Source organism: Callionymus lyra, chromosome 12 (assembly GCF_982586985.1).
Source record: "Callionymus lyra chromosome 12, fCalLyr1.hap1.1, whole genome shotgun sequence".
NCBI lineage: Eukaryota > Metazoa > Chordata > Actinopteri > Syngnathiformes > Callionymidae > Callionymus > Callionymus lyra.
Genome location: NC_141829.1, coordinates 4,281,004 through 4,294,482, shown reverse-complemented (window position 1 = coordinate 4,294,482; position 13,479 = coordinate 4,281,004). Strand labels below are relative to the sequence as shown.

Sequence of the window (13,479 nt, the reverse complement as noted above, 5' to 3'; positions counted from 1 at the left end):
AAAACACAGATACACTAACATCACAACAACTAAAACACACACAGATACACTCACATCACAACAACTAAAACACACACAGATACACTCACATCACAACAACTAAAACACAGATACACTCACATCACAACAACTAAAACACACACAGATACATTCACATTACATCAACTAAAACACAAACAGAAAGATACACATGGTCGTCAGTCAAGGCTGAAGGGGGCGTGGCCAACACAAAAACAAACACCAACTATAAACTTAACTCTTTATTTCTCATATATTCTCTCATAAATACTTAAATACATCAAAGTGTCTCGTAGCGACTGAAGCAGCTCGTCCTGTCACAGGTTGACCTTTGACCTGTCGACAAAGAAGAAAGCGTTTGGCGGACACGTCAAGGTGTTTCACGGCTTTCCATTGGTTTACCTCAGGAAGGGGGCGGGACTAAGAGCCGCACGAGCCAATCAGGTCATTAGCTTGTGTAGGCTTCAAAGTCTGAATCTGCAACAGGAAGAAGATTTTATTAAGATCAACAAGGAAGTTATAATTATTAGTTTTAATTTGACGATTCAGATGTTTATAAATAAAATTAAACTGTACAAATAAATTATTATTAAAATAATTACAATGATTATCAAAATAATGTCATTTAACATCAAGTTTTGAACAAAAATAAAACAAAAATGTGAAGAAAAAGAACTTACATTAAAAAAGTCAAATATACCAACATGAATTTTAACTTGTTTTTATTAACAATTATTAACACAAATGTACAAAAACTAGTTTAAGAGTGAAAAACCTGTGACAAACGTCGTAAACAAACACTTGTTTGTAAACAAACACACGTCAGTTTTGTTGTTTTGGCAAAAACGAAGCTTCAGACACGAGTTCAACACGTTTGACTTGGTTGGTTCTACTTAATTTGATGCGAAGCCCTCTCACCGCTTCGCTATTTGTTAGAGGGCTTCGCATCAATTCGTAGAACCTGAGACTATGATCAGAACTCAGGGCTTTGTCACTTGTTCAATCTCACTTTTTATTCAAGAAATAACAAAAATAAAGTGAAAATACTGATCAAATAACAAGTTCGATCAATTGATCAAGAAAATGTTTTAATTCTCGTGATAGTTAGAATGAAAATCATTATTCATCGATTATTTGTCTTTAAAACACAAAAACAAAATTGTTTGAATCAAGGTGGAGATATTTAGGAACACGTCAGTGTCATCACAATATTTCATGGTCACAGCAAATATTTGAAACTTTATTGATATGTTGCCGTTTTACAGGCATTTACGTTTTTTGCATTAAACTGAAATTAATAATTTCTACATTGAATTCGTTTTTAACGAATGATTACATTTTAAAAATTCAAAGTGAATGAATGTTTTTACACATAGTTTGATATATTCCAATAACTTAAAAATAAATTCTGTAAATTCAATATTTTCTAAAAAATAGTCACTTAAATTCAATATATAAATGTTATAAAGTCTCCCGACTAAAGCAACAGAGCTCAGAGCTACTGATAAAACTCTCGGCCAATCACACGACGCACAGACGATCACGTGACTGTTTGAAGTTTCAAACTTTTATACAAACATTTTCATATTGAATTTAAAGACCTATGAATTAAAAAATATTGAATTTAGAAAGTGTATTTTTGAATTATTGGAACAAGAATATTAAACCCAGTTGTAAAATAATAATTCTGAAATATTTTTTTTTGTACTATTATTAAATTATTTTCAAAAGAATAAAACCTTTATTATAGAAATAAGTTACTTTAAAATTAACGTAATATTCTGACGACACTGACGAGTCAAGGTTTGAACCATTAACATACAAAAGTACTTGTTACTACTTCTGTGTCGTTTTCATCAAGAAGTTTTATTACCATTTATTTAAATGAGGTCATAATGTGAAGGTTGTTCAATGATCTGCTGTCAATCACAGCCGTCAGTCATATTTCAAATGCTCAAAAAGCATTGAATGAAATAAATACAATCAATTAATATTAAATACAATTAAATATGTGAGCAGAAATGAGTGACTTTTAATACTAACGTTTTATTTTACGACCCACGATATAGATATAACTATGTTAAGATTCATGAAATATAAATATGTTAATATTATTAAATAGGTTAAGATTTTAAAAAGTTATAAACAGTCCGACACATGGAGGATGATTTGAGTTTTTTTTTACTTAATTGTTACGTAAAAATAGATAAAAATGACAAATATTATTAAAATAGTTTTGAGTTTGTAAGTAGTAAAGTTTAAAAATCAACTAACTGTCATTAGTTTCTGGCGGTTTGTTAGCATTAGCTTTAGCATTAGCATTAGCATTAGCTTTAGCTCAGCGTGCAGAAACACATGTTCCTCGACTTCCTGTCTGTGTCGTCAGAGTCGAGGTCATGTGACCGTCTGTGTGGCGTCTCATTGGCTGTTGTGTGTGAAGTAGATGTGGACCCTGGCTCCCTGTTTGGATGTTTGTCCTTGCTCTTCCCACCCAACACCTGCTTCTCAGGGCCCCTGACTGTGTCTGTGTGGACCCCGGACCCGGACCCAGACCCGGACCCAGACCCGGTCCTGGTGGTGTCCCCTCCCGCAGCACCTGGTATGAAGTCGGCCGCAGCCGTTCTCATGCTTTCTGCCAGCGCCGCCTGAATGTCCTCGTTCTCGTCGTCGTCGATGCTGCCGCTGTAGCCGTAGAAGGGGGCGGAGCTAAAGGAGCGAGGCGTGCCGGCGCCGTGAGGGTTCGTCCGAGGCCGCTCGGGACCCGTCGACAGTCGGTCCAAGGGTGGCGCCCTCTGCTGGCCGGGCTGACTTTCTCGTTTACTCAGCTCTATGGCCAGAGCCATCTCGTCCTCGACACCTGCAGACACACACAACACAACTATATCTCAAGTAACACAATGATATCACACACGACACAACTATATCTCAAGTAACACAATGATATCACACACGACACAACTATATCTCAAGTAACACAATCATATCACACACGACACAACTATATCTCAAGTAACACAATCATATCACACACGACACAACTATATCTCAAGTAACACAATCATATCACACACGACACAACTATATCTCAAGTAACACAATCATATCACAAACAACACAACTTTATCTCAAGTAACACAATGATATCACAAACAACACAACTGTATCTCAAGTAACACAATTATGTCACAAACAACACAACCATATCTCAAGTCACACAATCATATCACACACGACACAACTATATCTCAAGTAACACAATCATATCACAAACAACACAACTATATCTCAAGTAACACAATCATATCACAAACAACACAACAATATCGCAAGTAACACAATTATATCACAAACAACACAACTGTATCTCAAGTAACACAATTATATCCCAAACAACACAACTATATCTCAAGTAACACAATCATATCACACACAACACAACTATATCTCAAGTAACACAATCATATCACAAACAACACAACTCTATCTCAAGTAACACAATTATATCCCAAACAACACAACTATATCTCAAGTAACACAATCATATCACAAACAACAAAACTATATCTCAAGTAACACAATTATATCACAAACAACACAACTATATCGCAAGTAACACTATGATATCACACACAACACAACTATATCTCAAGTAACACAATCATATCACAAACAACACAACTGTAACTAAAGTAACACAATTATATCACAAACAACACAACTATATTTCAAGTAACCCAATTATATCACAAACAACACAACTATATATCAAGTAACACAATCATATCACAAACAACACAACTATATTTCAAGTAACCCAATTATATCACAAACAACACAACTATATCTCAAGTAACACAATTATATCACAAACAACACAACTATATATCAAGTAACACAATTATATCACAAACAACACAACTATATTTCAAGTAACCCAATTATATCACAAACAACACAACTATATATCAAGTAACACAATCATATCACAAACAACACAACTATATCTCAAGTAACACAATCATATCACAAACAACATAACTATATATCTAGTAACACAATCATATCAAAAACAACACAACTATATCTCAAGTAACACAATCATATCACTAACAACACAACTATATCTCAAGTAACACAATTATATCACAAACAACACAACTATATCTCAAGTAACACAATTATATCACAAACAACACAACTATATTGCAAGTAACACAATGATATCACACACAACACAACTATATCTCAAGTAACACAATCATATCACAAACAACACAGCTGTATCTCAATTAACACAATTATATCACAAACAACACAACTATATCTCAAGTAACACAATTATATCACAAACAACACAACTATATATCTAGTAACACAATCATATCACAAACAACACAACTATATATCTAGTAACACAATCATATCAAAAACAACACAACTATATCTCAAGTAACACAATGATATCACAAACAACACAACTATATCTCAAGTCACACAATCATATCACAAACAACACAACTGTATCTCAAGTCACACAATCATATCACAAACAACACAACTATATATCTAGTAACACAATCATATCAAAAACAAAACAACTATATCTCAAGTAACACAATCATATCACAAACAACACAACTATATCTCAAGTCAAACAATCATATCAAAAACAACACAACTATATCTCAAGAAATACAATCATATCACAAACAACACAACTATATCTCAAGTAACACAATCATATCACAAACAACACAACTGTATCTCAAGTAACAATAATAATAATAGTATCAATACAAATATGTAATAATAATTATAATAACAATAATAATAATAATAATATAAATAACAACAACAACAATATTTAATAATAATAATGAAAATAATCATAATAATGATAACAATAACAATAACAATAAAAATATATAATAATAGTAATAACAATAACAATAACAATAACAATAAAAATATAATAATAGTAATAATAATAATAATAATAATAATAATATTAATTAATGATACTTCTCTCTTACCGTTGATCAGAACAGTCTTCAAGACTCCGTCCTCCTCGATCTCTGTTCTTTCCTGACCGTTCTCTTTAATCCTAGAAAAACAAATGAACAAAAACGTCATAGTTTCTCGTACCACAGGAAACTGAGATCCGGACAGGAAGTGACACGAAGGACCAATGAGAGACGAGCATGAAAACCGGACCCACTTTTTCGTCGTGGTGCGTCTGCCATTGACCACTTGAGTGCTGGTCGACACGGATCTGACGCCGGATCCGCCGCCGCCGCCGCCGCCGTAGCTCCCGGAGAAGCTGCAGATGTTGGAGAAGCTGGTGAAGTCGTCTGGAGAGAACGACATGGATTAGTCGTGTCTGGATCCACCTGTGATCTGGATCCACCTGTGATCTGGATCCACCTGTGATCTGGATCCACTCACTTCGTGCTGCAGGGAAGGAGAAGAAGCGACTCGGGCCCTGACGAGAGGACGTTCCGAACGATGAGAAATCATCTGAGGAAACACGCCATCACTCGTCGCCGACTCATAACACGCGTCACAAACGCACAACTCACCGAAGCCGAACATGTTGGCGAACGGCTCCTGGTCGAAGAAGTCCCTGAACACGTCCTCTGGGCTGCGGAATGTGAAGTTGAAGCCCGGGAAGTCTGAGGGGAAGTCGGAGCTTCCTGGAGGGTTTGGGAGAAGATCAGGAAATTATATTATTTATTTATTTATTTATTATATCACAAAAAACACAACTATATCTCAAGTAATACAATTCTATCACAAAAAACACAACTATATCTCAAGTACCACAAATATATTACAAACAACACAACTATATCTCAGTAACACAATCATATCACAAACAACACAACTATATATCAAGTAACACAAGTATATCACAAACAACACATATCAAGTAAAACAATCATATCACAAACAACACAACTTTATCTCAAGTAACACAATCATATCACAAACAACACAACTATATATCTAGTAACACAATCATATCACAAACAACACAACTATATCTCAAGTAACACAATCATATCACAAACAACACAACTTTATCTCAAGTAACACAATCATATCACAAACAACACAACTATATCTCAAGTAACACAATTATATCACAAACAACACAACTATATATCTAGTAGCACAATCATATCACAAACAACACAACTATATCTCAAGTAACACAATTATATCACAAACAACACAACTATATATCTAGTAACACAATCATATCACAAACAACACAACTATACAGTATATCTAGTAACACAATCATATCAAAAACAACACAACTATATCTCAAGTAACACAATCATATCACAAACAACACAACTATATCTCAAGTAACACAATCATATCACAAACAACACAACTATATCTCAAGTAACACAATTATATCACAAACAACACAACTATATCTCAAGTAACACAATGATATCACAAACAACACAACTATATATCTAGTAACACAATCATATCACAAACAACACAACTATTTATCTAGTAACACAATCATATCACAAGCAACACAATCTTTTCACAAACAAGAGCGGATCAGGAAGTGACATCATCAAAGATGGACGCTCTCACCCGCTTGTCTGCTTCTGTCGCTGCCGAACCTGTCGTACGCGTCACGCTTGTCGCCTGCAAACACAGGAAGTCAAAGCAGGAAGTGACGAGAGCAACGACGCCTTCTTACTGTCGGACAGAACTTCGTACGCTTCGGCCACTTCCTTGAACCTTCTCTCCGCCTCCTCCTTGTTGTCCGGGTTCTTGTCCGGATGCCACTTCAGCGCCAGTTTTCTGTAGCTGCGACACGAACGCACACAACGTCAGCAACACAACGTCAGCAACACAACGTCAGCAACACAACGTCAGCGACACAACGTCAGCGACACAAAAGAAAGACACACAACAGAACACACACTCACGCCTTCTTGATCTGGTCCGGCGTGGACGCTCTGGACACGCCCAGGACGTCGTAGTAGTCGACCATCGTCGTGTCTTCACACCTGAGACGTGAACATGTTGTCGTCAACATAACGACACAAACTATTGTCATCATCAGATACACAACTCAAATAGAAGTAAACACAAGTTTGACTAGAATTATACTCAGTTTAATATTATTATGATCATCATCACTTGATACTTACAGAAGTTTGTACCAATAGTTAGTAATGTTACTTCCATGTAACTTTATTATTACTATTATTACAATAGTTAGTAATGTTACTTCCATGTTACTTTATTATTACTATTATTACAATAGTTAGTAATGTTACTTCCATGTAACTTTATTATTACTAGTATTACAATGGTTCGAAATGTTACTTCCATGTAACTTTATTATTACTAATATTACAATAGTAAGTAATGTTACTTCCATGTAACTTTATTATTACTAGTATTACAATAGTTCGAAATGTTACTTCCATGTAACTTTATTATTACTAATATTACAATAGTTAGTAATGTTACTTCCATGTAACTTTATTATTACTAGTATTACAATAGTTCGAAATGTTACTTCCATGTAACTTTATTATTACTAATATTACAATAGTTAGTAATGTTACTTCCATGTAACTTTATTATTACTAGTATTACAATAGTTCGAAATGTTACTTCCATGTAACTTTATTATTACTAGTATTACAATGGTTCGAAATGTTACTTCCATGTAACTTTATTATTACTAATATTACAATAGTTAGTAATGTTACTTCCATGTAACTTTATTATTACTAGTATTACAATGGTTCTAAATGTTACTTCCATGTAACTTTATTATTACTATTATTACAATAGTTGGTAATGTTACTTCCATGTAACTTTATTATTACTATTATTACAATAGTTAGTAATGTTACTTCCATGTAACTGTATTATTACTAGTATTACAATAGTTAGTAATGTTACTTCCATGTAACTTTATTATTACTAGTATTACAATAGTTTGAAATGTTACTTCCATGTAACTTTATTATTACTAGTATTACAATAGTTCGAAATGTTACTTCCATGTAACTTTATTATTACTAGTATTACAATAGTTAGTAATGTTACTTCCATGTAACTTTATTATTACTAGTATTCATGTTACTTCCATGTAACTTTATTACTACTATTATTACAATAGTTAGTAATGTTACTTCCATGTAACTTTATTATTACTAGTATTACAATGGTTCGAAATGTTACTTCCATGTAACTTTATTATTACTAGTATTACAATAGTTAGTAATGTTACTTCCATGTAACTTTATTATTACTAGTATTACAATGGTTCGAAATGTTACTTCCATGTAACTTTATTATTACTAGTATTACAATAGTTAGTAATGTTACTTCCATGTAACTTTATTATTACTATTATTACAATAGTTAGTAATGTTACTTCCATGTAACTTTATTATTACTAGTATTACAATAGTTAGTAATGTTACTTCCATGTAACTTTATTATTACTAGTATTACAATAGTTCGAAATGTTACTTCCATGTAACTTTATTATTACTAGTATTACAATAGTTCGAAATGTTACTTCCATGTAACTTTATTATTACTAGTATTACAATAGTTAGTAATGTTACTTCCATGTAACTTTATTATTACCAGTATTACAATAGTTCGTAATGTTACTTCCATGTAACTTTATTATTACTATTATTACAATAGTTCGAAATGTTACTTCCATATAACTTTATTATTACTAGTATTACAATTGATCTTAATGTTACTTCCATGTAACTTTATTATTACTAGTATTACAATTGATCGTAATGTTACTTCCATGTAACTTTATTATTACTAGTATTACAATAGCTAGTAATGTTTCTTCCATGTAACTTTATTATTACTAGTATTACAATTGATCGTAATGTTACTTCCATGTTACTTTATTATTACTAGTATTTCAATAGTTGGTAATGTTACTTCCATGTTATTTTATTATTACTAGTATTACAATAGTTAGTAATGTTACTTCCATGTTGCTTTATTATTACTAGTATTACAATAGTTAGTAATGTTACATCCATGTTACTTTATTATTACTAGTATTACAATTGATCGTAATTACTAGTATTACAATAGTTCGTAATGTAACTTCCATGTTACTTTATTATTACTAGTATTACAATTGATCGTAATGATACTTCCATGTAACTTTATTATTACTAGTATTACAATTGATCGTAATGTTAATTCCATGTAACTTTATTATTACTAGTATTACAATTGATAGTATTGTAACTTCCATGTTACTTTATTATTACTAGTATTACAATTGATCGTAATGTTACCTCCATGTTACTTTATTATTACTAGTATTACAATAGTTAGTAATGTTACTTCCATGTTGCTTTATTATTACTAGTATTACAATAGTTAGTAATGTTACATCCATGTTACTTTATTATTACTAGTATTACAATTGATCGTAATGTAACTTCCATGTTACTTTATTATTACTAGTATTACAATTGATCGTAACGTTACTTCCATGTAACTTTATTATTACTAGTATTACAATTGATCGTAATGTTACTTCCATGTTACTTTATTATTACTAGTATTACAATTGATCGTAATGTTACTTCCATGTAACTTTATTATTACTAGTATTACAATTGATCGTAATGTTACTTCCATGTTACTTTATTATTACTAGTATTACAATTGATCGTAATGTTACTTCCATGTAACTTTATTATTACTAGTATTACAATTGATCGTAATGTTACTTCCATGTAACTTTATTATTACTAGTATTACAATAGTTCGTAATGTTACTTCCATGTTACTTTATTATTACTAGTATTACTAATTATTATGAATAAAGATTTTCTATTCTATTACAATAGTTAGTAATGTTACTTCCATGTAACTTTATTATTACTAGTATTACAATAGTTCGTAATGTTACTTTCATGTAACTTTATTATTACTAGTATTACAATAGTTTGTAATGTTACTTCTATGTAACTTTATTATTACTAATATTACAATAGTTCGAAATGTTACTTCCATGTAACTTTATTATTACTAGTATTACAATAGTTCGTAATGTTACTTCCATGTAACTTTATTATTACCAGTATTACAATTGATCGTAATGTTACTTCCATGTAACTTTATTATTACTACTAGTATTACAATTGATCTTAATGTTACTTCCATGTTACTTTATTATTACTAGTATTACAATTGATCGTAATGTTACTTCCATGTAACTTTATTATTACTAGTATTACAATTGATCTTAATGTTACTTCCATGTTACTTTATTATTACTAGTATTACAATTGATCGTAATGTTACTTCCATGTAACTTTATTATTACTAGTATTACAATTGATCGTAATGTTACTTCCATGTTACTTTAATATTACTAGTATTACAATTGATCGTAATGTTACTTCCATGTAACTTTATTATTACTAGTATTACAATAGTTAGTAATGTTACTTCCATGTTACTTTATTATTACTAGTATTACTAATTATTATGAATAAAGATTTTCTATTCTATTACAATAGTTAGTAATGTTACTTCCATGTAACTTTATTATTACTAGTATTACAATAGTTCGTAATGTTACTTCCATGTAACTTTATTATTACTAGTATTACAATAGTTTGTAATGTTACTTCCATGTAACTTTATTATTACTAATATTACAATAGTTTGAAACGTAACTTCCATGTAACTTTATTATTACTAGTATTACAATAGTTCGTAATGTTACTTCCATGTAACTTTATTATTACTAGTATCACAATTGATCGTAATGTTACTTCCATGTTACTTTATTATTACTAGTATTACAATTGATCGTAATGTTACTTCCATGTAACTTTATTATTACTTGTATTACAATAGCTAGTAATGTTACTTCCATGTAACTTTATTATTACTAGTATTACAATAGTTAGTAATGTTACTTCCATGTAACTTTATTATTACTAGTATTACAATAGTTTGTAATGTTACTTCCATGTAACTTTATTATTACTAGTATTACAATAGGTCGAAATGTTACTTCCATGTAACTTTATTATTACTAGTATTACAATTGATCGTAATGTTACTTCCATGTAACTTTATTATTACTAGTATTACAATAATTTGAAATGTTACTTCCATGTAACTTTATTATTACTAGTATTACAATTGATCATAATGTTACTTCCATGTTACTTTATTATTACTAGTATTACAATTGATCGTAATGTTACTTCCATGTTACTTTATTATTACTAGTATTACAATAGCTAGTAATGTTACTTCCATGTTATTTTATTATTACTAGTATTACAATAGATCGTTTTGTTACTTCCATGTTACTTTATTATTACTAGTATTTCAATAGTTGGTAATGTTACTTCCATGTTATTTTATTATTACTAGTATTACAATAGTTAGTAATGTTACTTCCATGTTACTTTATTATTACTAGTATTACAATAGATCGTTTTGTTAATTCCATGTTACTTTATTATTACTAGTATTTCAATAGGTGTTAATGTTACTTCCATGTTATTTTATTATTACTAGTATTACAATAGTTTGTAATGTTACTTCCATGTAACTTTATTATTACTAGTATTACTATTAAATGTTTAACAATGACTGGTATTATTTTATTATTTGCATTATTATTGTTATCATTTGAATTATGAGTAACAGTATTAGTATCATTTTGAAATGGATTATTATCTTTATCACATTAAATATAACTTATGATTTAGCAACAGCTTCTTTCCTCTGGACAATGACTGGTGAATGAAAATATGACTAGAGCTATGTACTATTTAAAATATGATGTATTTATTCTATTTATAACTTATTAGCCCTATTGTTAACTTATTTGTATTTATACTTGAATATACATTAATTATTATAGCAATATTTATAATTGTATTTATTTATTCTGTTTAAACTATATTGTACTATTTTTAATTTATTATTATTTATATTTATACTTTTTATATATATATCTCTCTGCTGTGTTTTTTAATGGTTGCCAAGCAACGGAATTTCGTTGCCAGTTTCACTTCTGTTTTCTGTGCAATGACAATAAAAGAAAGTCTAAAGTCTAAATCTATAAGTAGCACCAGTATTAAGTATTATTATTGTTAAAATATTGTTTTCATCATTTATTTAAATATTTATTATTAGAATTACTTACTTATTTTTATGAATAATATTATTAACTAAAATTAGCAGCAGTAGTAGTATTGAGTAGTTGTATTTTATTAGCAGTAGTAGTTGTTGTTGAAGTAGTATTAGTACAGTTTAAATTATTGGTGGTAGTAGTAGCATTTTTATTATTAGTATTAGTTGTAGTAATAGTATAGTTTTAAGTATTGGTGGAAGTATTGGTATTTTATTAGCAGTAGTAGTTGTTGTTCAAGTAGTAGTAGTAAAGTTTAAATGTTAAATGTTATATTAATAATAATATTATTGTTGTTTAATGGATTTCTTTCTGTGTCACTTTACCTCAGTAAAAAAAAAATTTAAGTAAAACATTAAATTAAATGATACTAAAAACTGAAGATCGATCAGTAAACTATACTGTAGTAAAGTAGTAATATGTAGTATATACTGTGAGTTTTTATCGTGTAAATATGCTCTAAACTGACCTGTGACGTCACTCTGTGTCTCTTCTCCGTGTCAACATGAAACACTAACACTGACTCAGTTTGTCTCTAAATATAAACACAGCGTGACGTTGGTGACGTCACGGATGGTTGTTTGCAAACGTCATGTGATTATTAAAGATTTGGGGTTTTCCGGGGCTCGGGTGTAATCCTGAACTCGACCTTCAGGGGACAGCAGTGGGCGCCGTTACTTATTTATATATGTGACACTATTTACAAGTTTTTCTGTTAGTTACACGTTTGTAGAGCCGCGTTACCTGGAGCGATGACGTCATAATCAATTCAACAAAACGAACCGTCTTCAATGTTGACGAAGTGAAAAGTCGGTACCTTCAGAACCAGAACTCTGCGCGGGGATCCAGTCGTCGTCGCTCCGCCTCTACGTCACCAGCAGATATTTTTATTTATTTATTATTAATTATTTTATTTCAGTCCGTGCGCGTCTCTGCTGCGCGTCCGTGTCTCCGGGCCGGACTGTCGGGCCCTCGGGCCGGTACCGCGGGTCTGTGGACGTGTGACGTCACCGCCAGAAAATAGAGCGTCCAGAACTTGCTCGCGTCCTACGTCATCAGACCCCGCCCGTCACTCAGCGCGCCTGCTCCGCTCGAGCCGAGGCTCCGGTGGTCCAGAGGTTCGTGCTCGTCACGGGAACGGAACCGAACCAGAAACTCTTGTTTTACTGTGAATTGTCTCGACTTTTACACAACCTGCTGCGTTCAGTGCAACACAGCTCAGCACTGACACCTGCCGGCCGGAAGATGCA

The 13,479-nt window shown here is 31.3% G+C and overlaps 1 protein-coding gene across 3 annotated transcripts; it reads right to left on the bottom strand.

The window, feature by feature from the left end:
- Positions 1–247: 247 nt before the first annotated feature.
- Positions 248–13,475, bottom strand: dnajb2 (DnaJ heat shock protein family (Hsp40) member B2). Of its 3 annotated transcripts, none has more exons than XR_015713157.1 (11): positions 13,281–13,475; positions 13,047–13,220; positions 6,981–7,061; positions 6,749–6,858; positions 6,640–6,693; positions 5,598–5,711; positions 5,464–5,535; positions 5,237–5,369; positions 5,052–5,122; positions 421–2,875; positions 248–354 (listed from the first exon to the last, which is right to left on the bottom strand). XR_015713157.1 is itself a non-coding variant. In XM_087803607.1 (11 exons), the coding sequence occupies exons 2-10, from the start codon at positions 7,043–7,045 to the stop codon at positions 467–469; spliced, it is 909 nt and encodes a 302-aa protein (XP_087659733.1). In that variant the 5' UTR covers positions 7,046–7,061; positions 13,047–13,475; the 3' UTR covers positions 248–354; positions 421–466. The 3 variants fall into 3 exon arrangements, 1 of the variants encoding a protein (XP_087659733.1); XM_087803607.1 differs by having other exon boundaries at positions 421–495; positions 2,615–2,875; positions 13,047–13,475; XR_015713156.1 differs by having other exon boundaries at positions 13,047–13,475.
- Positions 13,476–13,479: the final 4 nt, after the last annotated feature.